This window comes from Cetorhinus maximus, chromosome 32 (assembly GCF_964194155.1).
Source record: "Cetorhinus maximus chromosome 32, sCetMax3.hap1.1, whole genome shotgun sequence".
Lineage (NCBI taxonomy): Eukaryota > Metazoa > Chordata > Chondrichthyes > Lamniformes > Cetorhinidae > Cetorhinus > Cetorhinus maximus.
Window position 1 is genome coordinate 9656360 of NC_135910.1, and position 26408 is coordinate 9682767.

Sequence of the window (26408 nt, forward strand, 5' to 3'; positions counted from 1 at the left end):
TGGTTTAATGTCTCATCCAAAAGACAACAGTGCGGCACTCCCTCAGTGCTGCAGTGGAGTGTCAGTGTAGATTTTTGTGCTCAACCCTTGGAGCAGCACTTAAACCTTATGACTCAGAGGTGTCAGCACTACCAACTGAATCACAGCTGACACTCCAACAATGACTACACATCAAAATGCACTTAAGTGGCTGTAAAGCATTCAGGACATCCTGAGATCATAAAGAGCCTCTGTAGAAACACACACCTTTCTTTATTTTATGCTAGATGCTCAACTTTTAATTCTGTAGATTTTTATGGACAAATAATCGTGAGATTTCCCCTCTCTGTTTCTGTTACCTACACACGGTTTTGTTTCAATGCGTTTTAGCATTCTCAAATGGTTAATGAGTAACTTGATACTTGACTTAGCCCAGAATATAATTAGACTTGAAGAATTCCCCTCCCACCTCTTTCCATCGTTCTATGGAGAGGGGGATTTCCACCATTTTGTTGATAGATGATCACCTCAGCTGCAAGGCCACACTGTTGGGAGTTAAGAATCCCCATGAACTAGTCTGGTTGTTTCAATTCACACTGAGTCATACAGACCAAGGCAGCTTCAGGTTTTAGCTCTGAAGAAGAGTCATACGGACTCGAAACGTTAACTTTGTTTTTCTCTCCACAGATGCTGCCAGGCCTGTTGAGATTTTCCAGCATTTCCTGTTTTTGTTTCAGGTTTTATCATCCGTCTGTCAATGTATCTAAGGGGCGGGCGGGCGGAGGGACAGTGATCCTGGATTCGGAAAGGGGGAGTGGGGAGGGATGCGGGGAAAAGCCAGCCAAGGTTGCCCCGCCTGATCACTGGTCAGGGAACATCTTTGTACACCCCAGTGGAGATATAGGGTGAGTATCGGGTCAGGCTATCCACCTGAAGCTGAATAAACCTCTCACTTGCTTTACTAGATAGTAATTAACATCTGGGGAAATCTATTTCTGGATGAGTTGGGAGGAAATGCCCAAGAAAAATTGGAAGAAGTCATGCCTGAATTTAGGCGTCATAATCTTTGACAGAAAGAAATAGCTTGCATTTATGTTGCACCTTTGTGACCTTAACAGCCCAAGGCTCATTTATGAAACATGAGTCACTGTTGTTTTTTTAGGCAAACACATGACCATCTGTGTACAGCAAGATTCCACAAATAGTAGCAGGATAAATGACCTGCTGTTGCTGGTAATAAAAAAAAACGAGAAGTGCTGGAAATGCTCAGCAGGTCAGGCAGCGTCTGCGGAGAGAGAAACAGAGTTAACGTTTCAGTTCCGATGGTAGGTCACCACAACCTGAAATGTTAACTCTGTTTCCCTCCACAGATGCTGCCTAACCTGCTGACTGTTTCCCACATTTTCTGTTTATATTTCAGATTCCCAAGATCTGCAGTATTTTGCCTTTGTACTACTGTTGCTGGTGCTGGTTAAATATATGCAGGATAAGTATTGACCAGGGCACCGGGAGAACCCCCTCGTTCTTTTATATTTCGGGCAAAATGTTAAATGAGATGCCAATCTTAGGTGGATATAAATGATCCCATGGCGCTGTTGGAAGAAGATTATGGGGGTTCTCACAATATCTTTGCCGTCATTTATCCTTCAACTAAAACCTTTGAAAATCATTATCTTAACATTTATCTCATTGTTGTTGCTGGGAGCTTTCTGTGCAGCAATTGATTGCTGCTTTTCGTTGCCTAACAACAATGATTCACTGGCAGTGAAGCACTTTGGAACCTCTAAAGGACATAAAAAGCAATATTGAAAAACAAATTATTTATTTTGCATTTCCCTGAATAAGACAGAAAGGATCTTGATTTAACAATGAAGGAAAGGGCAATATAATCCCAGTTTGGATTATATCCAAGGAAGTGGCTTGTACTCACAATGTGCTGACTCACAGTTGAGAGTGGTACTGCTAAACCATCTTAAGCTCTGAGCACTGGAGTTTTAATTTTAGCAGTTATCAGTGACCACCAATAGTGATAGTCAGAGGTCTATGAGGTCCAATTGAAAGATCTCCAATGGCACCAATATAAAAGCAGCGTTAGGTGGAGGAGCTTTTTCATTGGGAGATCCTCTGCCATTGTCCTACCAGATGGTAGAGGTTATGGATTTGAGAGGTCCTTTAGAAGAAGCTAATCTACTATCTCTGCAGCTGCCTCTTTTAAAACCCTAGAATGCAACTCGCCAGGTCCAGGGAATTTAATGGGAATTAAGAAGTTCCATTAATTTCTCCAGTATTATTTCTTATACTGATTTATTTAAGTTCCTCATTCTCACTAGATCCTTGGCTCCCCGTTATTTCTGGAAAGTCTTTTCACCATCTGCAAGGCACAAGTAAGGTTGTGGTGGAATATTCTCCACTTGTCTGGATGGCTGCAGTGGCAACAATACTCAAGAAGCTCGGCACCATCAGAGAAAAGGCAAGCTGCTTGATCAGCAGCACATCCACTACCTTAAAGATCCACTCCCTCTGCCATCACCGGACAGTGGCTGCAGTTTGAACCATCTACAACAGCTTGCCAAGGCTTCTTCAACATCACCTCCTGCTGTATCTTGCATGTTCAGTAGGTCTCACAAAGATGTTCTTTGAGTCGTGTACAGTTGAACATTAAATGTTTATTGATAACACATAACTATGTACATGTAATGGCATAGTGGTATTGTTGCTGGACTAGTCATCCAGAGACCCAGGGTAATGCTCTGGGGATCTGGGTTCGAATCCCGCCATGGTGGAATTTGGGTTTAATAAAAATCTGGAATTAAAAGTATGATGATGTTGATTGTTGTAAAAACCCATCTGGTTCACTATGCCCCTTTAGGGAAGGAAATCTGCTGGCCTACATGTGATTCCAGACCCACAGCAATGTGGCTGACTCTTAGGGCAATTCAGGATGGGCAAAAAATGCTGGCCTAGCCAGCAACACCCACATCCTATGAACGAATAAAACAAAATATATACAGCCCAAGCTATTAGCTAACTCCATGCTTGCTTCTACACAGGTCTCTGTCCAGTCCACAACTGACCCTAGTCTCAGATCATGTGTCTCTTTACATCACACTGTGGGCAGTACTGTTTCTCAGTCCCACATTAACCCTTGCTATGCCAGATACTCTTATACTACACCTCCCAAGCTCATGATTTCCACCACCTAGAAGGACAAGGCCAGTAGGTGTGTGGGAACACTACCACTTCCAAGTTCTCCTCCAAGTCATGCAGCATTTCCCACTTGGATGTATATTGGTCATTTCTTCAGCGTCTCTGGGTCAAAATCCTGTAATTCCTGACCTAACAGCTTTGTGGGAGGACCTTCACCACTGGGCTGCAGTGGTACGAGTAGAAGGGTTCACCACCACCTTCTCAAGACCAACTAGGGATGGCCTCGCTAGTAGCGTCCACATCCTGTGAAAAAATGCATAAATCAGTGTACAAAAGCACCAGAAAGCTGAGAAATACTATCCAGACACCTGTAGGAAACCACAGAAAAAGAAATTGACAGATGCTAAACCATGTAATGTGCTCAGGAAACTCTGACTTTTATTTTTAACCCCTTCTGGCCTTACCCAACATAGAGAGTTTGAGAAAAATGACAAAACCAGTATTTCAAAGAAATTAGAGTCAGTTTAAACTCTAGGGCACAGAGCTGGGCACAAAGCTGCTGTGCTGCAGTCGGTTAGAAATAACATTCCTGCGAGTGTATTTTACCTGTCTCCTGGTTCCAAGTTTCTCCCTTCCTTATCTCAAGGTGCTGGTTCTCATTGGGTTCCATGGGTACTGGCCATCTCCAATGTTTCAATAGAGTAATGCAGAGAAGGTATTTCCACTTGTGGCTGAAACCAAAACTAGGGGCCATAAATATAAAAGAGTCACTCATAGGGAACTGAGAAAGTGATCAGAATGTGGAACTTGCTACCACATGGGATAGTTGAGGCAAACAATGTAGATGCATTTAAGGGGAAGCTCGATAAACATATGTGGGTGAAAGGAATAGAATGCTACACTGATAGAGGCTCTAAACAGTGCGTGGACCAGTTGGGCAGAATGGCCTGTTTCTGTGGAATTACAGATTCTATATAGAGTGCCAGCATGTGACCCAAGACATTGAGTGGCAGCAGGCTGTTTGACCATGTAGGGCATCACAGGTGAACATGATTCTGACCTTAATCAGCTACCACTCTTTCCAGTGGGGGTCACCAGGTAAGAGCGGGAACCCAGATGGATTTTTCTCCATCCTAACTGAGGGGTACGGAGGTCAAATATAGCACCCTATCATTGCCTCATTCTCTGCTGAGATAGGTCAGCCAATAACAACTTTAACCTGCATTTATTTAGCACCTTTAAAATAACATTCCAAGGTGCTTCACTGGAGCGTTATCAAACATCTGACACTGAGGCATACAAGAGGATATTCCGACAGATGACCAAGATTTTGGCCAAAGAAGTAGGTTTCAAAGGAAGAGAGAGAAGGGTAGCGAGGCGGAGAGTTTTAGGGAGGGAATTTCAGTACATGGACCTTAGGCGGGAAGTGGGGTAGAGCCTTAAAGAGCACAGGAGAGAGGGGGATTTCACTTTGAGAGTGGCAGGAAGCAGCAAGAGCAGGGTAAGGCTAACCAGGAGCCAGTCTGTAGGCTCAGAGCCCACATTCAGAAAGAAAAATCCAGGTGTGACATCATAGGGAAGCAGGAGGTGATTGGCTGGTGAATATTTCCTATTTACTTTATCTAAACTGGAGAATAGACTGGGGAGCCCTATCTTAATTGTTTTCAACTGAGGATCATTACTACCAGTAAAGTGTATTAAGTATTAGTAGGGTTTATCAGTATTAGTAATGTTTATTAATACTGGTAAGGTTTATTAATAGTAGTAAGGTTCATTAGTATTGGTAAGGGTTTATTAGCAGTAATAAGGTTTATTAGCAATAGCAAGGTTATTAACTAACAGATAGAGGAATGTCAGAGCTGCTCCAACCTCTCAAGTGCACATCCTGTGCTATGTGGAAACTCCAGGACACTTCCTGTGTTCTCAATAACTATTTGTGTAGGAAGTGTCGTTAGTTGCAGCAGCTTGTGCTCCAGAGTTTGGAACTTGAGCAGCAGCTGGTGTCACTGCGATGCATCTGTGAGGTTGAGAGCTTTGAGGATAGCACATTTATAGATGTGCCAACCACGCCAATTAAGAATATGCAGGGAGAGAGGGAATTGGTGACCACCAGACAGTCGAGTAGAAACAGGCAAGTAGTGCAGGAGCCCCTGAATGTATTCCACTCTCCAACCAGTATTCACTTCTGAATACAGATGAGAGCGATGGTTCATCTGGAGAGTGCAGCCTGAGCCAAGTCCATGGCACCACGGGTGGCTCAGCTGTACAGGGGGATACAAGGAAGACTGGAAGAACAATAGTGACAGGTGATTCAATAGAGGAATTGACAGGCATTTCTGCAGCTGCAGATGTGGATCCAGGATGGTTTATTGCTTCTCTAGTGCGAGGATCAAGGATGTCACTGAGTGTCTACAAAGCACCCTGATGGGGGGGAGGGTGAACAGTCAACAGTCGTGATCCACATTGGTACCAACGACATTGGCAGAAAGGGGGATGTGGTCCTGCAGTCAAAATTTAGGGAGGTAGGTAGGAAATTAGCAAGCAGGACCTCAAAATTAGTAATCTCCAGATTACTTCCAGTATCATGTGCAAGTGAATAAAGAAATAGGAGGATAAAGTAGTGGCTGGAAAGATGGTGCAGGAGGGAGGGCTTTAGATTCTTTGGACTTTGGGACTGACTCTGGGGGAAATTGGACCTAAACAAAGCCAGGACTGAGTTCCTTGCTAGTACTATTGGGCAGAGTTCAAACTAACTGGGCTGGGATGTGGGAACCAGGAGAAATTATCAGAGAAGAATACCAAGGTGCAAAGAATGTTTGGAGAAATATATAACACTAGAGTAGGGAATAGTAAGTTACTAGATGGGATCAGAGTAAGGGAGAAAGTAATAAATCAGGGTTACTGTGCATATATGTAACAGAGACCTGGCTCAAAGAAGGATAGGACTGAGTATTTAATATTCCTGGATACAGGCATTCAAGAAAGAAAGGAAAGGAAGAATAGGGGGAGGGGTGGTGGTGTTGATTAAGGAGGACATTGCTGGGGAGAGAGGATATTCCAGAGGGTCAAGGATAGAATCTATTTGACGAGAGCTAAAGAACAAAAAAGGTGCAATTACATTACTCAGTACAGTGGGAAAAATGTAGAGGAACAAATTTGCAAGGAAATTACAGAGAAGTGCAAGAATTATAGCGTAATTATAATGAGGGACTTTAATTATCTGAATATAGACTGGGATAGTGGTAGTGTAAAGGGCAGTGAGGGGAAAGAGTTCCTAGAGTGTGTTCAGGAAAATTTTCTACAGCAGTTTGTTTCCAGTCCAATGAGAAAGGAGGCACTACTGTACCTGGTTCTTGGGAATGAGGTGGGCCAAGTGGATCAAATATCAGTAGGAGATCATTTAGGGGGCAGTGATCATTGTATCATAAGATTTAGGTTGACTATGGAAAAGGACAAAGACAATCTAGGGTAAGAATAATTATCTGGGGGAAAGCCAACTTCAATGGGGGAAGAATGGATCTGGGCCAAATAAATTGGAACCAAAACAGAAAATGCTGGTAAAGCTCAGTAGATCTGGCAGCACCTGTGGAACGAGAAACAGAGTTAATGTTTCGAGTCCGTATGACTCTTCTTGAGCTCAACGTTTTCTGTTTTTATTTCAGATTTCCAGCATCTGCAGTATTTTGCTTTTATTAAATTGGAATCAAAGGTTGGCAGGAAAAACGGTAGCTGAACAATTGGCTGCCTATAAAGAAGAGACAGTTCAGGCACAGTCAAGGTACATTCCTATGAAGGGGAAAGGAAGCACAAACAAATCCAGAGCTCCCTGGATGATGAAAGAGATAGGGATTAAGATGAAGAAGAAAAAGTGCGCTTATAACAGATGTCAGATGGATAATACAATGTAGGATGAGGCTGAATAAAGAAGGTTCAGAGGGAAAATGAAAAAGCAAGTAAGAGAGGGAAAGAGGGAGTATGAAAAGAGACTGGCAGCTAACATAAAAGGGAATCCCAAAGTCTTCTATAGGCATATAAATAGTAAGAAAGTGGTAAAAGGGGGAGTCGGGCTGATTAGGGATCAAAAAGAGAATCTACACATGGAGGCCGGGGGCATGGCTGAGATATTAAATGAATACTTTGTATCTGTATTTACCAAGAAGGTGATGCTACCCAGGTCACGATGAAAGAGGAGGCAATTACAACACTGGTAGAATTTAAAATTGATGAGGAGGAGGAGGCTCTTCTATACTTAAAGTTCATAAGACACCAGGACCGGATGAGATGCATCCAAGGATACTGAGGGAAGTGAGAGTGGAAATTGTGGTGGCACTGACCATAACTTTTCCGTCCTCCTTAAACGCAGGGGTGGTGCCAGAGGACTGGAGAATTGCAAATGTTACACCCTTGTTCAAAACAGGGTGTAAAGATAAGCCTAGCAACTACAGGCCAATCAGTTAACTTTCGGTAGTTGGGGGAACTTCTAGAAACATTAATTGGGGACAAAATTAATAGTCAGGTGGACAAATGCAGGGTTAATTAAGGAAAGCCAGTGCAGGTTTGTTAAGGGAAAATCATGTTAAGCTAACTTGCTGGAGTTTTCTGAAGAGGTAACAGAGAGGGTTGATAAGGGCAATGCTGTTGATGTGACGCACAGGGACTTCCAAAGGGTATTTGATACAGTGCCACACAACAGACTTGTGAGCAAAGTTATAGCCCGAGGAATAAAAGGGACAGCAGCATGGCTACAAAATTGGCTGAGTGACAGGAATAGCGGGTAATGAATGCTTTTGGGGCTGGAGGAAGGTTTGTAGTGGAGTACCACAGAGGTCAGTGTTGGGACCCTTGTTTTTCCTGATATATATTAATGACCTGGATCTTGGTGTACAGGGCACAGTTTCCAAATCTGCAGATGATATGAAATTTGAAAGCATTGTGAACTGTGAGGAGGATAGCACAAACAAGTTAGCAGAATGGGCAGACAAGTGGCAGATGAAGTTCAATGCCATGAAATGTGAATTGATTCATTTTGGTAGGAAGGACATGGAGACACAATACCAAATAAAGGTTTCAACTCTAAAGGGGTGGACAAGCAGAAGGGTGTATACGTGCATAAGTAATTGAAGGTGGCAGCACAAGTGGAGAGAGGGTTTAATAAACCATACAGTATCCTAGGCTTTATTAATAGGGGCAGAGAGTACAAGAGCAAGGAGGTTATGTTGAACTTGTATAAGACACTAGTTTGGCCTCAGCTGGAGTATCGCATACAGTTCTGGGCACGGCACTTTATGAAGGATGGGAAGGCATTAGACAGGGTGCAGAAAAGATTCACAAGTATGGTCCTTGGAATGAGGAACTTTAGTTCTGAAGGTAGATTGGAAAAGTCGGAGCTGTTTTCTTTGGAGAAGAGAAGGTTGAGAGGAAATTTGATGGAGGTATTCAATATCATGAGTGGTCTGGACAGAGTAAATAGGGAGAAACTGTTCCCACTCCAAGAAAGGATTGAGAATGAGAGGGCACTGATGTAAAGTAATTGGCAAAAGAAGCAAAAGCGGCATGAGGAAATTCTTTTTCACACAGCGAGTGGCTAAGGTCTGGAATGCACTGCCTGAGAGTGTGGCAGCAGCTGGTCCAACCAAGGCCTTCAAAAGGGAATTAGACTGTTACCTGAAAAGGAAGAATGTGCAGGGTCATGGAGAGAAGGCCTGGAAACTCTTTCAAGTTACCAACAGTCACAGATTGCAACTTCTTTCGAGTACAATCACAGTTCTTGGTTTTCCGGGAGTGGGACATGAACCCACAACCCTCTGATTCAAAGGCGAGGGTGCTATGAACTGAGCCACAGCTGACACCTCAAAATTCTTTTGAGTTATCAACAGTCACAGATTGCAACTCTTTCGAGTACAATCACAGTTCTTGGTTTCCAGGAGTGGGACATGAACCCACAACCCTCTGATTCAAAGGCAAGGGTGCTATGAACTGAGCCACAGCTGACACCAGGCCTGGAAGTGGCACTAGATTAATTGCTCACTGGGAGAGCCAGTACAGACACGATGGGTTGAATGGCTTCCTTCTGTGCCATAATTTTGTGATCCCGTGACCTCGTCAACTTAAGGCATGGCTGCCAATGTTGGAGCGATTAAAGAGACGGGCAAGTGGCCAGAATTGGAGGAGCACAGAGTTCCCGGAGGGTTGTGGTGTTGGAAGAAGTTACAGAGATAAGGAGGGGTGAGGCCATGGGGGGATTTGAAAATAAGGGTGGGAAATTTACAGAAGCTTTTGCTTCTTTTGCCAATTACTTTACATCAGTGCCCTTTCATTCTCAATCCAGGCAATGACTGCATTGGGCGCCAATATGTGTCAGTGCACACATGCTGATGGACAGCAGCAGCAGACAGTGCTTTTTCTCACTGAAATAATTATTCTCCTGTTCTTTGTTACAGGCAAAAAAATATCAGCCTATTTTTGATGTAAAAAAAACCAAGTTATGTTGTTAACCATTAATGACTGCATGGTGTTGAACACACTTCCTGTTTGACAGCTGCAGCAGTGATTTGCACCAAAGAGCAGCTTCTTGAGTCATTACAGGTTCAATCAAGTTCACAATCAGTGTAAGAACAGTACATCTAACAAACAAAATCTTCCCCCTAGAGTGTGAGATGCATAAAGGGACAGGCTCTGTGTACAAGAGGAAATGCACCTATTTTAAAGTCAGTGATGTTACAGTGGTGGAAGTGAGTGGTTTGACAGACCGGGCAATCGTAGAAAAGCAAATGTTGCCTTTAGGTAGTGCCATTTACCCCTCTGGGACGTCCCAAAGGACTTTACAGCCAATGAAATCTTTTTTTTAAAAAGTGTGGTTATTTCTATGAAGTATTTTACATCCACCTTAAGGACAGACAGGGCCTTGGTTTAGTGTCCCATCTGACAATACAGCATCCCCCCTTGTGTCTGCTAGCGTTTGGTGAGGGATAAGTCATGCTCAGCACACAAGAAGAATCCTGTTCCTCGAAATGTAAAAAACATCTTATCTGAAAGAAAGCACAGGACTGCCCCAACCCAGTGCTGAAGTGTCATCCTAGATTATGGGTTTATGTCTCTGGCGTGGGACTTGAACCCATAACCTTCGGAGGTAGAGGTAAGCAGTTACCACTGAACCAAGACCAAACCTGGATTGGAGCTCAGTTCTGGTTTGAGTAGGATACCAAGGCCATGTAGTCAACTGTACTGAAAGAGTACAAAGGGAGAGGTAACTGTGCCCAAACAATTTCATACTTATCCCTTCACAGCCCATATGTTGTCATCTAATGCCCTGCTCCAGCTACCTTGTACCCATTGCCAAAAACATATTCAGCATATCAGATAAAGAACATCTGTTTCCTCTATTGTGCAAATTGTAAATGCTGGCAGCTTGAGAGAAGAAAGGCTTGCATTTATATAGCACCTTTCACAACCTCAGGGTGGCCCAAAGCACTTTACAGGAAGGAGGGAGGTCTGGAGATATGTGGATATGTTGCCTCAGGTTGGATAGGTACACTATCACTGTCAGTAATTACTGGAATATGCAGGATTCTACACATTCCTAACCAAGCCTATAATATAACGAGTCAAGCTGACTAAAACACTAATTAAGACAATTAGAAGAAGTGGAGCTTACAGCTCATAGCTACCCACTTTAGGGTTCACTTGGGATGTATTAACTGGGATTAAAGTTCAATGCCTCAGAGACAGGGACAATCTTCCTGTCTCCCTGCTCACAGACGAGGACAGACTGCCCATCTCTCTTTGCTCTCTGCAGACGCAAACTGGTTTCCCTCCCACACAGTGCAGTGCAGATTGGTGATATGTGTGTGTGTGTACATGTGCAGACAATGTGTGTGAGGGTGTCTGGATAAATAGATGGAGCATAACTTCACAGATAAAACAGATGAGTGCAGGAGCTCAGCCTGAATCAGACCGATCACAATCTGGCTCTCCTCTTCCAACATCTCCCAAGTCAATTTCAAATCAGTGTCAGATCTGAACACTGCGTGGACCTACAAACCCTTTAACTTAGAATCAAAGCATGAAGGACACTCCAGGAGCTGCAATATGGTGGAGAGAGATTTGTCAACCTCACACTGAGGTCATTTTGTCATCTTGTGCCTCATTCTGTGTCAAGGGATGGCTGTCTCAAAACATTTGTTGCATGCCTCTGCAAATTTGGCAGATTGCCAGATAGCGGACTGTCCCTTTAACATCACCACCAAGGCTCTTCCAGTGGCTCCTTGTGAAACTGCACCAGTTTGGAATCAGATAAGCCCTGGGTGGACTGGGGCTGCTAATTAGACCCTCACCCAGTCATGGAATAGAAAATCAACCAAGGGTTCTGGAGCCCCGAACACTAACCCACTCCCACATGGCTGGTTTTGGCTGGTCTATTCTATTGCTTTCCAGTCCAGCCTCCCATGTTCCACCTTCCCTAAACCTGAGTTGATCCAAAACATCCTGACTTGTAGCAAGTCCCGTTCACCCATCGCCCCTGTGCCACTCACTGGCCCACATTGGCTCCTGCTCTGGAAATGCCTCAAATTTATAATTCTCATCCTTGTGTTCAAATGCTTCCATGTCCTTGCCCCACCCTATCTGTAACCTCCCTCAAAAGCCCTAAAACCATCCGAGGTCTCCGTGTTCCACTCTGCTCTCTTGTGTTTCCCTGATTTCCTTCTCCTCACTATTGGTGGCCACGCCTTCAGGTGTCTGGCTTCTAAGCTCTGGAATTCTCTCCGCCGTTACTCCTTGAAATTACCTCTTTTCCCAAACTTTTGATCAGTTCTCCTAATACCTCCTGATGTGACTCGGTGTCAAATTTAGCTTGATAAGGCCCCTGGGAAGAATCTTGGAGCATTGTAATATATTAAAGGTGCAAAAAAGATGCCAGTTGTTGTTGTTGATGGCTTCCATGGTTGAGTGTTTGGCCGACACCAATTGTCTGGTTGAATATTTGGTCGACACTCATTAGCTAACAGGAAACAGAGTAGACAGAAATGGGTCATTTTCAGGTCGGCAAGATGAGTGTTGTGTCACAGGGATCAGTGCTGGGGCCTCAACTATTTACAATTTATATCAATGACTTGGATGAAGGGACCTAATGTATGGTAGCTAAATTTCATGATGACACAAAGATAGGTAAGACTGTAAGTTGTCAAGAGGACATGAGGAGTCTGTAAAGGGATATAGGTAGGTTAAGTGAGTGGGCAAAAATTTGGCGGGTGGAGTATGATGTGAGAAACTTGTTCACTTTGGCAGGAAGAATAGAGTCGTGTAGTATTTAAATGGAGAGAGATTGCGGAGCTCTGAGGTACAGAGGGATCTGGGTGTTCTGGTACATCAATCACAAAAAGTTAGTATGCAGGTACAGCAAGTAATTAAGAAAGCTAATAGAGTGTCATAATTTATTGCAAGGGGAATTGAATACAAAAGTAGGGAGGTTATGCTTCAGTTGTATAGAGCACTAGTGAGACCACATCTGGAGTACTGTGTACAGTATTGGTCACCTTATTTAAGAAAGAATATAAATACATTGGAAGCAGTTCAGAGAAGGTTTACTAGACTAATATCTGGAATGGATGTGTTGTCTTATGAGGAAAGGTTGGACAGGCTGGGCTTGTATCCACTGGAGTTTAGAAGAGTAAGAGGCAACTTGATTGAAACATATAAGATCCTGAGGGACCTTGACAGGGTGGATGTAGAGAGGATGTTTCTTCTTGTGGAAGAAACTTGAACTATGGGTCACTATTTAAAAATAAGGAATCGCCCATTTAAAACAGAGATTAGGTGAAATTTTTTCTCTCAGAAGGTTGTGAATCTTTGGAACTCTCTTCCCTGGACAGCAATAGAGGTAGGGTCAATGAATATTTTAAGGCAGAGGTAGATAGATTATTGACTAACAAGGGAATCAAAGGGTATCGGGGGTAGGCAGAATGGGGAGTTGAGGCCACAATCAGATCAGCCATGATCTTAGTGAATCGCGGAGCAGGCTCAAGGGGCTGAATGGCCTCCTCCTGCTCCTAATTCATATGTTCACATGTGAGTTCACCTATGGAGAATGGTCTTTGGGTAAGGTGTTGACCAGTGCAAGTGTCTGTGGACCCAGATATCAGGAGGGGAAACTCTGACTGACTTTTCCTGTCCTGGTGCAGAGAGGAAAATTGCTGATGTCTGACTGAGATCAGTGAATATAGGTCAGCCTCATAGGGCAAGTGGGAGTTGAAACCAGCACCTTCCGGAACTCCAAGTCTTAATTCTATCCTAGGCCATTCATCCATCCAAATCAGCCATTGGAGAGGGTCAACCTTAATGTCATCCCCTCCTGTGGCTCAGTTGGTAGTTTTCTTATCTCTATATCACAAGGTTCCAGGTTCAAGTCCTACTTCAGGGTTTGAGCACAAAATCTATGTTGACACTCCCATGCAGTACTGAGGGAGTGCTGCACTGTCAGAGGTGCTGTGTTTTGGATGAAATGTTAAACTTAGCCCCCACCTTGAGCGGATGCACAATTTTAAGGAAGAGCAGGCAAGTTCTCCCCAGCATCCTGCCCAATATTTATCCCTTAATCAACATCAACATCACAAAAAACAGGTCATTATCAGATTCGTTGCTATTTGAAGGAGCTTGCTATGTGCAAATTGGCTGCCATGCTTCCTACATTACAACAATGTAAACATTACAACAGTTTAAAAGTACTTCATTAGCTGTAAAGCGCGTTGAGATATTCCCTGGTCATGAATAGTGCTGTATAAATGCGCCACATCCTGACTTGGAAATATATCCTAATTTCTTCACTGTCGCTGGGTCAAAATCCTGGAACTCCCTCCCTAACAGCACTGTGGACAAACCTACATCGCATGGGCTGGTTCAAGAAGGTGGCTCACCACCACCTCCTCAAGGGCAATAAGGGATGGGCAATAAATGCTGGTGTCGTAAGCGACGTTCACATCCTATGAATGAATAAAAACATTTTTTTTAAGTTACATAGAAATTTACAACAAGTCATTTAGTCCAACAGGTCTATGTCAGTGCTAATGCTCCACTTGGGTCTCCCACCTTACTTCATCTCACTATATCAACATTTTTCTTTCTCCCCCCCTTTGAGTTTACCTAGCTTCCCCTTCTATGCATCTATGCTAATTGACTCAACCACTGCCTGTGATAGAAATACTGAGAAGGGCTGTAGCAAATTACAGGAAGACATTAATAAGCTTGCAGAATGGGCAAATAATGTCGAACACAGATAAATGAGAGGATTTTGGTAGGAAGAAACATTTTGGTAAGAAGATTAGCGATGATGCGAGCCTAGGTGGGGTAGAGAAACAAAGGGATCTCAGAGTACAAATACATCAATCGCTGAAAGTTGTGCCACAGGTGAGCAAGGCCAGAAAATAGCAAACCAAACACTGGGCTTTATTTCTAGAGGGAAAGCATTAAAAAGTAGGGAAATTGTGCTAAACCAGTAAGAATCTCAGTTAGACCACCCTTAGAGCACTGCATGCAGTTCTGGTCACCATATTAACATATAGAGGTGCTGGAGAGGGTGTGGAGAAGATTTATAAGAATGATACTAGAAATGAGTGGGTAAACATAGCAGAAAAAGATTGACAGGCTGGATCTCCTCTCTTTTGAAAAAAAGACAGAGGGAGCGACCTAATAGAGGTCTTTAAAATTCTGAAAGGTTTTGATAAAGTGGATATAGAGAATGTTTCCTCTTGGGGGGTAGAGCATAACTAGAGCCCATCAATATAAGATAGTCCCCAAGAAATCCAATCGGGAATTCAGAAGGAATTTTTTTCACCCAAAGAGTGGTAAGAATATGGAGCTTGCTATCATATAGACACTGGCAAGGACTGGTTGGACCACATGGCCTGTTTGTGTGCTGTATATCCTATGTAGCCTTATGTAAAGTTTCACATTTTCACCACCCTCCAGGCAAAACGTTTTCTCCTTTGTTTCTTAGAAGAACCATAAGAAAAAGAAGTAGGAGAGGACCTTCGAACCTGCTCTACCATTCAATAAGGTCATGGCTGATTCCCTACCACAGCTTTACTTTTCTGCCCTATCCTCTGATGGTTCTGAAGAAGGGTCAAATTGGACTCGAAACGTTAACTTTGCTTCTCTCTCCAGAGATGCTGCTGGACCTGCTGAGTGTTTCCAGCATTTTCTGTTTTTACCCCCGATTCAATTAACGTCCAAAATAAGGCTGAATTCAAATTCTCAAACTGCATTGGTGGGATTGATACTTGTGTTCTCTGGACTTCTATGCCAGTAACATATCCACTTCACAACAATACCCTTATTGGATTTATGAAGAACTATCTTATATTTGAAGCCTCCTTCACCCCCCACAGCGGAAATATCTTCTCTACGCCTACCCTATCTCTCACACTTTTAAAGACCTATACTGCTCTTTTCTAGTGAAAAGGGCACCGGCCTGATAACTCTTTTTATCCTACATTTGAACATTTCCCACCACATCTCCCTGCTGTGCTCAGAGTGCTGGATAGTTGCTACACGGATCAGAAGCATTATCCGATGCACTGAGGATTTTTTTTTTTAAGTGTTTCACGCTGTGAGAGTGTCATGCCACACTGGAGTGACAAATTCCAGCCTATGTATCACTCATGAATCACATTAGGATGGTGACAAATCAAGGTTAATTATTTGACTCATTAAGAGCAATCAGCCTGAGCCCAGTATTTCACACTGGCCTATTCCATGCATTAGGGCAGTACCAGATATATAAATAAAGAGGGTATTATAGTGATTTTGTGCCTTCCACCCACTCCCCAGTCTTTTCCCTGCCTCATACTAGAGTTTGATTGCATGGCTGCCAGACACTCTCTGTAGCAATTCCTCCTGTGTGTGTTAGCAGGCCAGTTGGTCATAGAGGCATCACAGCATGCCCAATACTGTGCCCAATTTGCACCCACACACACATGCACAAGACTTTCCAGCAAAGATCACTGGGCTGCCATCAGAGGCAGGAAACCAGGCTGATGTCCCATCCCCTCAGCATAGGCCAGAGACTGTTCATTGGAGAGCCCTTGGTTCGTACAACCTGCTCCCACGCTGGGCAATGCAATCAGCCATTGAGGAAATCTTTTAAAATATTAAATTTGCTGTGTTTGTTTATTTAAATTACTGTTTGCAGATGTCCTGAACTAAACAGCCTCCAGCACTGCTCCTTTGGCAGTGGGTCATGGGGAGGGGCTGGTGGTGGGAAGAGTATTGATTACCAACCAGGAGCAGGGGTCCTGGCTGCTTTACCCACTGGCTGGTTTTCTTTCCACCTTAAAGGGAAATCATTACCACTTTGCAAAGTAAAAGATTCACAATGATGTAGAAATCAGAGATTATGGCACAGAAGGAGGCCACTTTGGCTCATCGTGCTAATGTTGACTCCACAACTTGATCTGCCTGCTTCAATCCCGTTTCAGTTCCCTTTCAATGTGCCCTTTTTTCTGTTCCCCCTTTTCAAATATTTATCCAATTCCATTTTAAGATGTGTTAAAACATTCCATGTTCTGATGACTGTGTGCGTGTGTGTAAAAAAAAAATCTTCTGACTTGCCCCTTTGTTCATCTGGTTCGTAATCCTGTCTGTGCCTCCTGGTTACTCATTCACCAACCAGTGAAATCAATCATTTATCCTTTGCCCTCTTAAAATTTGTTTTATAATTTTGTAAACCTCTGTGAAACCCTCCCTTAAGCCTCTCAGTTTGTGGAAGAGCCTCAACATTTTTTCACAAACATAAGCTCTAATAGCAATTACTCCAGGACAGATGGATCACAAAGGAGTTTTATGCAGAGAATCTGGCATTTGCCATGTTCTGTTAAATGGCTGGGTGAGGGGGAAGAAACAAAATCAGACAGAGTGGGGTGGGATCAGAATGGGGAGGGTGGATAAAAAGCTCCAAACTGAAGGTCACCCACACAGTTCCACTTCTGGATTCCACAGCAAGGGCAACTAGGGGTGGGCAATAAATGCTGGCCCAGCCAGCGAAGCCCACATCCCGTGAATGAATAAAAAAAGAGCACTGCAGTGAATTTCCTGAGCCAGACTGCCTGGTGCAGTCCTCCATAGTAAAATGAACACATCAGCATATCTTAACCCAGCAAACTGTGCCTGAGCATATCCTGTCCACACAAGCATGTGCACACACACACACACACTCTCCAGCAGAGCTCAGTGATCAGGAGCAGGAACTCTGGATGTAACTTCCTCCAGCCCCACAAGCCTCCCGGATATCTGTGCTCCTCTAATTCTGGCCCTAAGCTCTGGAATACTCTTCCTGCACCTCTCCGCCTTATTTTCCTCCTTAAGACACTCTTTTAAAACCTACCTCTTTGATCAAGCTTTTGGTCAGTCGACCTTATATCTCATGTGGCTCAGTGTCATATTTTGTCTTATAATGCTCCTGTGAAAGTGCTTTGGGACATTTTATTACAACGAAGGTGCTATATAAATCCAAGTTGTTGTTGTTCACCTCCCTTGTTTTAAGCACCTAGGCCAATTGCTTCACATTTCTCTCTGATTTGCTAAAAAATGAACGTGTGTTTGTCTTAGAGGGTAGCGCTCTCTCCCTCCAGGGCAGAAGAGTCGACACTCCACTGCAGTACTGAGGGAGTGCTGCACTGTTGGGAGTGCTGTTTTTCGGTTCAGATGTTAAATCGAGGCCCCTTCTGACCTCTCAGGTGGACAGAAAAGACCCAATGGCATTAACTCGAAGAGCCGAGGTGGTCTCCCCAACGCCCCAACCAATATTCAATCCTCAACCAACATCACTAAAACAGATGGTGTGGCCATTTATCGCACTGCTACTTATGGGATCTTGCTGTGTGCAAATTAGCTGTCACGTTTCCTAAATTACAGCCGTACAAAAGTACTTAATTGGCTGCGAATGCCTTGGGACCATCCTGAGGTTGGGAGAGATATTACAGAAATGCAAGTTAGTTCTTAAATTTAACCAACCAATATATAATGGTATTAAATGGTTTCTAAAGTAATGCTGGAGATTTGAGTTGAGTTTAAAGTCGGGACCGGGAACAGCAGGCAATCCAGTCACACGGAGTCAAAGAGAACAGAATGTGGGGCTGAGCCAAAAGCTGAGGAATGTCCAAGGTCCCAAGTCTAGTGTCAGTCAAGATAAGCTCATAACTAGGGCACTATTAGGAACACAATTGACCTCAGTACCCAGAGGGAAGGCAGAGAGAAAAAGAGAAAAATAGTCAGTCAGCACTCTTACTTGTCATTCAGTTATTCCCAATAAAGTGTGCGCTCACACAGGCAGAACTTGGGGGTGGGGAGTGAGGCTAGTGTGATGCGCCACCCAGTTGAACAGCCTGTCAGCACTCACCATCTAGGCTCAGACGTGGAAAATTGGCCCTTGGGGCAGGATCACAGGGAGTAGTTGATGCCTGTGGAAGGATGTCAAGGCCTTTGAGAGGGTGCAGAGGTAGATTTACTAGAATGGCACCAGGGATGAGGGACTTCAGTTCTAAGGAGACTAAAGAAGGGATTGTTCTCCTCAGAACAGAGAAGGAGGTGAGGAGATTAAACAGAGGAATTCAAAATTATGAAAGGTACTTTGATAAGAATAGATAGTTGTTTCCACTATCCAGAGGGTCAGTAACCAGAGGATACAGATTTAAAGTGATTGACACAAGAACCAGAAGGGAGATGAGGAATTTTTTGTTTTAAATGTAGCAAGTTGGAATGCACTGTCCGAAGGGGTGGTGAAGCAGATTCAACAGTAATTTTCAAAAGGCAATCTGACAAATACTTGAAATGGATCACAATCCATACAGACAGCATCTCTGCACAACAAAATCAAATAAAACCACCTGGGATTCAGGGATTTTAGTTTATTCAGAGAACACGATCCTTTAGGAAAAGTCCAAGTTTCAAAAAAGAGTCTGCAAATAGTTCCTCCAAAGCATCCAAACCTTTTTTTTTAAAAAAACATCTTCTTGCTCATTTTGCTTGTTTCTGCTCTAACAATCAATCCCCTGTTGATCAGCTCTCTTGCACTGGACTTGTTCTAGTAGGTAGCGGCAGCTCCATTTGTGCTATTTATTTATTTTTAAATAAAAGCAAGGTCAACTTTCCCCGAGGAGTCTGGAGCGAAGCAACAGCACCATGGTACCAGACTTCCCTTTGGACTTGAGAGAACCATCATCATGCAACCATCTTTTCATTGCAAACAGCACAAATTCCTTTTCCCAAAAATCACATTCCCAATCTGTAGATTCACCATGAACATTTTTAATATATATTTATATATAGAATTTTTTCAATAGATCAAGAGCGATAGCAGCACCAAGGGAGGGGGAATCCCCAGTAACTACACTGCACCAGACTCTTTCAGCTCTGAGGTATAAGCAAAACAGCTTGCCCGCCCACAGCAATAAGTTTCAATCATCTTCCCCATGGCTGCAGAATACCCAAAGATAGGGTTTGCCAACCCTCCAGGATTGTCACCAGAAATTGAAAATTAATCTCCAGGACACTGCTAGAGGCAACGAGAAAAATTATTGCAGCATTAAAAATTATTTCAACACTTTTGCACGTTAGTTATAAACATGTTGAGTTGTGAAAGAAAATGAAAAGGCCATTTGACCCACCGCCAAGCATCATCCAATCAGATATTGAGCCTGTTGGCTTTCCCATTGACCTTGGGAAGGCGTGGCATCATGAAAATAGACATGGTGGGCAACCAATGGGGAGGAACATGAGGGCGGAACAGGTAAATGGATGTGGTTAAAGCTCCCAGAATACATCAGCTGGAGTTGGCCATCTTACCCATGAGCGCACTGCTTTCTTTCGGGGTCAACTGGAGAGCAGTTGACTATTGTGTCACCAGGCCACCTTAGCTGAGTATCAGAGAGGTGCAATTCCACAGACAATTGGCACTGTAAATTTGGCAGAAACCCAAGTCAGGTGGCCTTTTGCACTACTGTACCCAGGTTTTCCCCAAACTTTACACCCAAGCTGCACCAAGTGATCAACAGAACTTCTGCAGAAATAACTGGTGCAAGTCTTTATTGAGGCTAAATTTACAGCATTTCATCCCAAAACCTCTAAATTTTCTTTAGCATTTACGTTCCATCATGGTGCTGTAGAATTTATATACCAGTATCAGCATCCAGAACTTATGAGGCAGGTACAGTAAAAGTTATGTGCAAAGTAAAGTTCCCTCTACACTCCCAGGGCAGGTACAATACAGGGTATAGCTCCTTTTACATTGTCCCATCAAGCATTCCCAGGTCAGGAACAGCACAGGTTAGATACAGAATAAAGCTTCCTCTACATTATCCCATCAAAAACTCCCAAGTCAGCAATAACATGGGTTAAGGTTATGTTCCTTCTACCCTAAAACTGTGTTCCAATCACAGAACAGTAGGCATTACTGCACCATTGACATGGTCATTTCACACACAAAAAAACATTCTATGGAGCAAGACTGACAACTTAGTGCTCAATTAGGCAGCATTGTATTGCAGGCCTGTGCTTGCCATTAACCTGAGGTGACCCTCCCAAGCTTTATTTCACTGGTTTTGAATCCAGGTCCCTGATGATTGATCCAGTCCCTGATTTCAATTTTGAAATTGCTGAATATGTAGCCATGTGGGACTGGACTTTTGAAAAGATATTTAAAACTTGCCATTTGTGACAGTTCAGTGCAGGTTGTGGAACTGGGCACTAACTCTACCAGGCTGCTGTGCAAAGTACCTAGCAGGTCACACCCAGTATCCTTTAAAGGTAACCGGTCACTCAGTGCTTTATGAAGCAGACAGAGTCTAGAGGGGGGACATACATTACACTTTGTTGCCTATGCAGAGCATCAATCCGTAACCTTCAATAAATTGCTAATTGAGGCTGGGTACCTCAAACATCATGTCACCTATTTTGGCACAATACAGTCTTACTCTTGAAACTATATTAATGAGGGTCCATTTTGTGACATTAAAGGCTAATGAAAAGACTCTCCCCTTACATTACGTTTTTTTTTAAACAAAAAAAAAGTATCAACTCCCTGACCTCACCCAGTTATTCACATCACAGGCCTTCCATCTTTTTTATCACAAGGTCAGGCAACTGACCTATAGGGCATATCTCTCCATTCAGGGGTGGCACAGGATGAATCAACCTCCACCTTCTCTTTTGACTGTACCTAGTATTTTCCCTTCCCCCTGCAACTGAGACATCATGCCAAAGTCAGTGGGGAACCTACCTCTCAGGTTTTTGTGCTGTCACCACCCACCCCGCCACCACCAGTGCAGCATTGTACAACACAGGAAGGCTTCCAACAGAAACAAAAGTTGGCAATGTAACTATTTGAGTGGAAAGTCCCTTTAGAGTGCATGAGCAGAAATGTTGATAGTGCCAACCTTATATCTTCCACTAGGTGTCGATAGCAATGGGCTGAAAGTGCTCGGTAATGCCACCTACTGGTGCTTAAATGGTACTGCATGGATACCATTCTTCCCCTTCCACATATTTTACAGGCTAATCTAAAAGGGACTCTGCACCAGATACTGGGAATCTTTCACAGCAGACCGGGAGAAACTGTAAGTGCAGGATCCCGTCAATAAAAAAAAAACAAGAACCAGAAGGGAGGCAGGTAGGATGGCAGCTCTGCTCCACCGTGTGCTCCAAGTCACTTAGCACAGGAGGCATGTCGAACAAGCACACATGGACCACGCAAGATGTCTGTGGAGATCCTGGAATAGGCTCGAAAGCCTGCAGCATTCTTTTCTTCACTTTCTTGTAATTTTCTCCCAAGGTACTGACAACCTGCTGGGATCCACCGACACCTGTTGTCTTCTGGAGGGCTTTCCTGCTACTCTTCACCCGAGAGCACCCGACAGTGACTGGGAGTGGAATTGGGCTTATAATTCCACTCCATCTCCCAGCAGGTCAATAGCAACAGTCCCACCAAACCTCTCGGCTGGGATCAAGTGTAACGGAGGCTTGGAATCGATACTGGGAGTTTCTGGTCTGCATGGTTATGCTGGGCATCTGTGAAACAAGGTTCAGAAAATGGAAGACCCAGACCAGCTTTCTTAGGGAGAGCCCTGAGTGAGTACCTTTAAGTAGACTGAATAATTCCAGCTTTGTTTTAAGCAATGGTTGGTTTGACACCGCACTCTAAATTCTACTGTAATATCACAAGTTACCTGAAACCATCCCCTAGAATGCAGAACTAATTTAAAACTTCCTCATGGAAATGCAAGTAATATCTAAATCATTCCGAAAGCAGCTTGCAACCACATCCCAAAACCCAGTCTCCCATCATTGGCACCCGCAGCATTAACCCTAACACCAAATGGAGTGTCCCCACCCTGTCAGTAAACACGACTTTCCTCATCCCCTTGAAGCTTTGCTCCTCCTTTACTGACGGATGTGCACTGAGCACCTACCCCCCCCCACCCCCCCCACCCCACTCCCCACCCTTCCTTCAAGTGGTGGAGGAGCAAGGGGGGGGGTACCTGGAGAGCTGAGTGTCAGCAGCCTATTTGTCATGGGAGCATTACAGCCGCATCCAATTCTATCCTCTCCCAGGATTTGTGTGCACAGATTCCACTTGGGGGGAGGGGGGGTGCTGTGAGGAAGTAACAGGGAGCAATGAGTTTGTGCCATACTGATCACATTACAGAATGATACCAGGGCTTCTAAGTCTTCAATTAGGAAGATAAATTGCATAATCTTGGTTTGAATTCCAAAGGTCGAGGGGTGATTTAATTAATGTCTTTAAAACGTTAAAAGGGATTCAAGAGAGTGATGAAGTGGGAGCCTCCAGAAGGGATTGTGACCTTAAAATTAGAACTAGGCTATGCAGGAGAGAGGACAAAATTAAAATCAGGAAGTACTTCTCAAAGTGTTGTGGAAATCCGGAACTCACTCCCCCCAAATGGCTGATGATTTTAGGTCAATTTGCACTTTCGGGGCAAAAAAAAAAATCAATCGATTTTTAATTCGGCTAGGCTATCTAGGGATATGAAGCAAATGTAAAAGAAATGGAGGTAGCAATTAGGCATGCTCTAATAGTGGGGCAGGCTCAAGGCTGAATGGCCTCCTCCTGTTCCTATGTCCTTCATTCTTTCTATCAAGATTAACACACTTGAAGGTTGTGATGCAGGGGTCAATTATTTATAATGGGGGGGGAGGGGGGGAGTAGTACTGTGTTAGGGCAGAAACCTAATGTTCTTAAACTATAGGCATTTGCGAGTGGGTATGGGCCCAAATGGCCTCCTCCTGTGCCATAATGACTCTAATTCATCAGAAGCAGCCTCCTCTTGATTCAATGTCACTCCGCTGCCTTCCTGAAGACTCCCCCCCCTCCTGCTGTTACCTCACCAGAATGGACATCCTTCCCATGTAAAGAATGAAGAGAATCAGAGTTGAAAAATGTGCCTCGCGAGGACAAGTGCACTTTCCAGCCAGAGGGACACAGGGGAACCTTGACCGGTTTTGCTACATTGGAGGCCAGAGGGGGAAAAAAAAAAGACCCAAACTGCGATGAGCAACACAACCCAATTTGGGGGAGGGGGAGGGAAATCTTCATAAGCCCCCCTTGGCAAGACATACTCCTTTATATAAATCTGTTACAAAAATAACTTCAAGCCACCCACCCAGACGTTCCCGTTGTCAACTACAGCCGAGAATCACTCTGAATTTGAAATCCGAGAGATTATTGATTTTATTTATGGAAATTATGGCAAATTAGAATAGGGAGGGGGGGAGGGGAAGACTAGACAGCAACTCCTATTAAAACTGTTTAAAAAAAAAACACATCTCTCTTGCATAGCGCGATGTGTGTCGCATGTAATGACTCAAACCATAAAAGAGAATTACTGATTGTAATTGTATCGAGAGATCTGACACCGAACAGCAGCGTTTTGAACAGTGTGTGGGTAGAGTTTTTTTTTTCCCACCATTGCATAGCCTGTGTAGATACGTGACCCCTCCCTCCTTCTGGTATCATTTCTTATGCTCCCACTCCTAGTGCAGGCCTTGGCTGAATGGAGCCTTCACACCGAAAGCCTGGAAGTCAGAATGAACCAGGCTGTGAAACTCCTCTGACTCTCCCCTCCCAAAGCAGAACAAAAAGAAAATCATTTGTCATTAAACTTTTGTGTCTCGTACAAGTTAGGGCTTCGCTATTAAAAGGGTTTAATCCAACCCCCCAAAAAAATCAGTTCAGAACAGAGTCCTGGGAGGTCGCCTTGTGCCGAAGTTAGGATTTGTAGTTAGAATTTAGCCAGGTGAGTCCCTCATGGAGTCCGTCTCCCGAGGTGGCGCAGGACGGCTGCACGTACCAATTCCTGTCCCTGATCCTGGTCAGCCCCAACTTCTCCTGGATCTCGTGTGGCTTCATGGCATCGGGCAGGTCCTGCTTGTTGGCGAAGATCAGGATGATGGCATCCCTCATCTCGCGGTCGTTGATGATCCGGTGCAGCTCTTGCTTGGCCTCGTCGATGCGATCGCGGTCGGCGCAGTCCACCACGAAGATTAACCCCTGCGTCCCCGTGTAGTAGTGCCGCCACAGCGGCCTGATCTTGTCCTGGCCGCCGACGTCCCACACGTTGAACTTCACGTTCTTGTAGGTGACCGTCTCCACGTTGAAACCCACCGTGGGGATGGTGGTGACCGACTGACCCAGCTTCAGCTTGTACAGGATGGTGGTCTTGCCGGCGGCGTCCAAGCCCAGCATCAGTATCCTCATCTCCTTGCTGCCGAATATCTTGGCAAACGCGCCGCCCATCTTCGGTGCGGTGGGGTGGGGAATGGGGGGGGGGGGGATGGGGGATGGTTTGGGGGTGGGGGGGGAGAGAGAGAGAGAGAAAAGGGGGTTGGGGAAGGGAGGAAAGAAAAAAAGGTGGTGGGGGGGGATGGGATGGGGATGGGGATGGGATGGGGTAGGGAGGGGTGGGAAAACACAAAATTTCCGGCTGCTGAGGTGAAAATGAAGGGAAAAAGAGGCGAGCGCAGTTTCAATGGAACGTGTAGTTTCAATGGAACGTTGTGTTTCAGGCCCTTTGATACAAAGTATCCAAATTGTAACCAACGTCTCGATTCACAATTTCACCCGTCCGCTTCCGCACTGCTGCTCTCCCCTCGCTTCATATTTAAAGCATTGCGTCCTCTTGGGGTATTTTTTCTCTTCCTCCCTTTTAAATTGAAAATATATTTTATATATAAATATATATGTATATATCTGTGAGACTGAACTCCGAGCCCCGGAGAGGAAAGGGCGCGGATGTAGATTACAGCAAGCAACCGAGCATGCGCACACGCACTCACTTCTCCTCCACTTACCTCCCCTCCCCTCCCCTCCCTGCAACTTTTAAAATGGCTCTACCCGCCCTCTCTTAAGGTGGCCTTGCATTGCCATCGCCTCCACCTCTTTTGTGTATTTCCTCGGGTGCATTTGCAGCCCGGACGTCAGAAAATATTCGGTTTCATGAATGCATTACAATGAATGCAATTAGAAAAGAGAAATTCGGCCTGGTGTAAATGTTGGAATATGGGTACACAGGCAAACCATTTAAAAAATATTCTGCACTCCCTCTCCTGGGAGAGCTTTGTTGGGGCGTGGTTTCGCCCTCTGATGCCTCAATCAACTTGCCATTCCCTTTTTCTCAGGGAGCACATATAAAGTTTAAACCTGTGCTTCTATTAATTTGCGGGCATCTCAGGTTCGCTGGTGCCAGCGGATTCTGTTTTGATTTAGGATTTATCCACCCATGACACAATAGCATTGAGAACGGGCCGTCCCAAAGCCCACGCAAGGACTGGGATACCTGGGCGTCAAGAGCCGTAATGCTGGGGCTCAGGGATCACAAATTGGACACCCCACCCACCCTCCGCCCCCGCCTTCAACTGCAAGCCCTGGCTGTTCAACCACAGGAGCTTCACAGCTGGAGCCCAAACTCACCTGATGCCCAAACAGGGACACTTTTCAGCAGGAGTCGCTGAAATTCACTGGTGGGAATCCGGGTCAATTTTTCCCCCTGCCAATCAAGTGGACTATTGGAGTTTGCACTCTGGAAATGTCTAATCGGATTTAAATTTGACCTTTTCCTCGGCAATATCTTGAAAGTGTGACTCCACCCCACCCCACCCTACCCTCTGTGCACTTCCTCCACTATATTTTTTTTTACATTGCCATTACCACAAATTTAATAAAGGAACTTAGACCTTCGGAGACCCAGCTTGAGATATGTTGCAGCACTTTAAAACTCAGT

At 44.4% G+C, this 26408-nt stretch overlaps 1 protein-coding gene across 2 annotated transcripts; it reads right to left on the bottom strand.

Annotated features, from left to right (window-relative positions):
* Positions 1 to 2715: 2715 nt before the first annotated feature.
* LOC144671411 (ADP-ribosylation factor 6-like) lies at positions 2716 to 24947 on the bottom strand. Of its 2 annotated transcripts, none has more exons than XM_078533310.1 (2): positions 24480 to 24947; positions 2716 to 3429 (listed from the first exon to the last, which is right to left on the bottom strand). In XM_078533310.1, exons 1-2 carry the CDS (start codon positions 24923 to 24925, stop codon positions 3339 to 3341), a joined length of 537 nt encoding a protein of 178 aa, XP_078389436.1. In that variant the 5' UTR covers positions 24926 to 24947; the 3' UTR covers positions 2716 to 3338. The 2 variants fall into 2 exon arrangements, with proteins under 2 accessions (XP_078389436.1, XP_078389439.1); XM_078533313.1 differs by lacking the exon at positions 2716 to 3429 and adding an exon at positions 13829 to 14102.
* Between the last annotated feature and the right edge of the window lie 1461 nt (positions 24948 to 26408).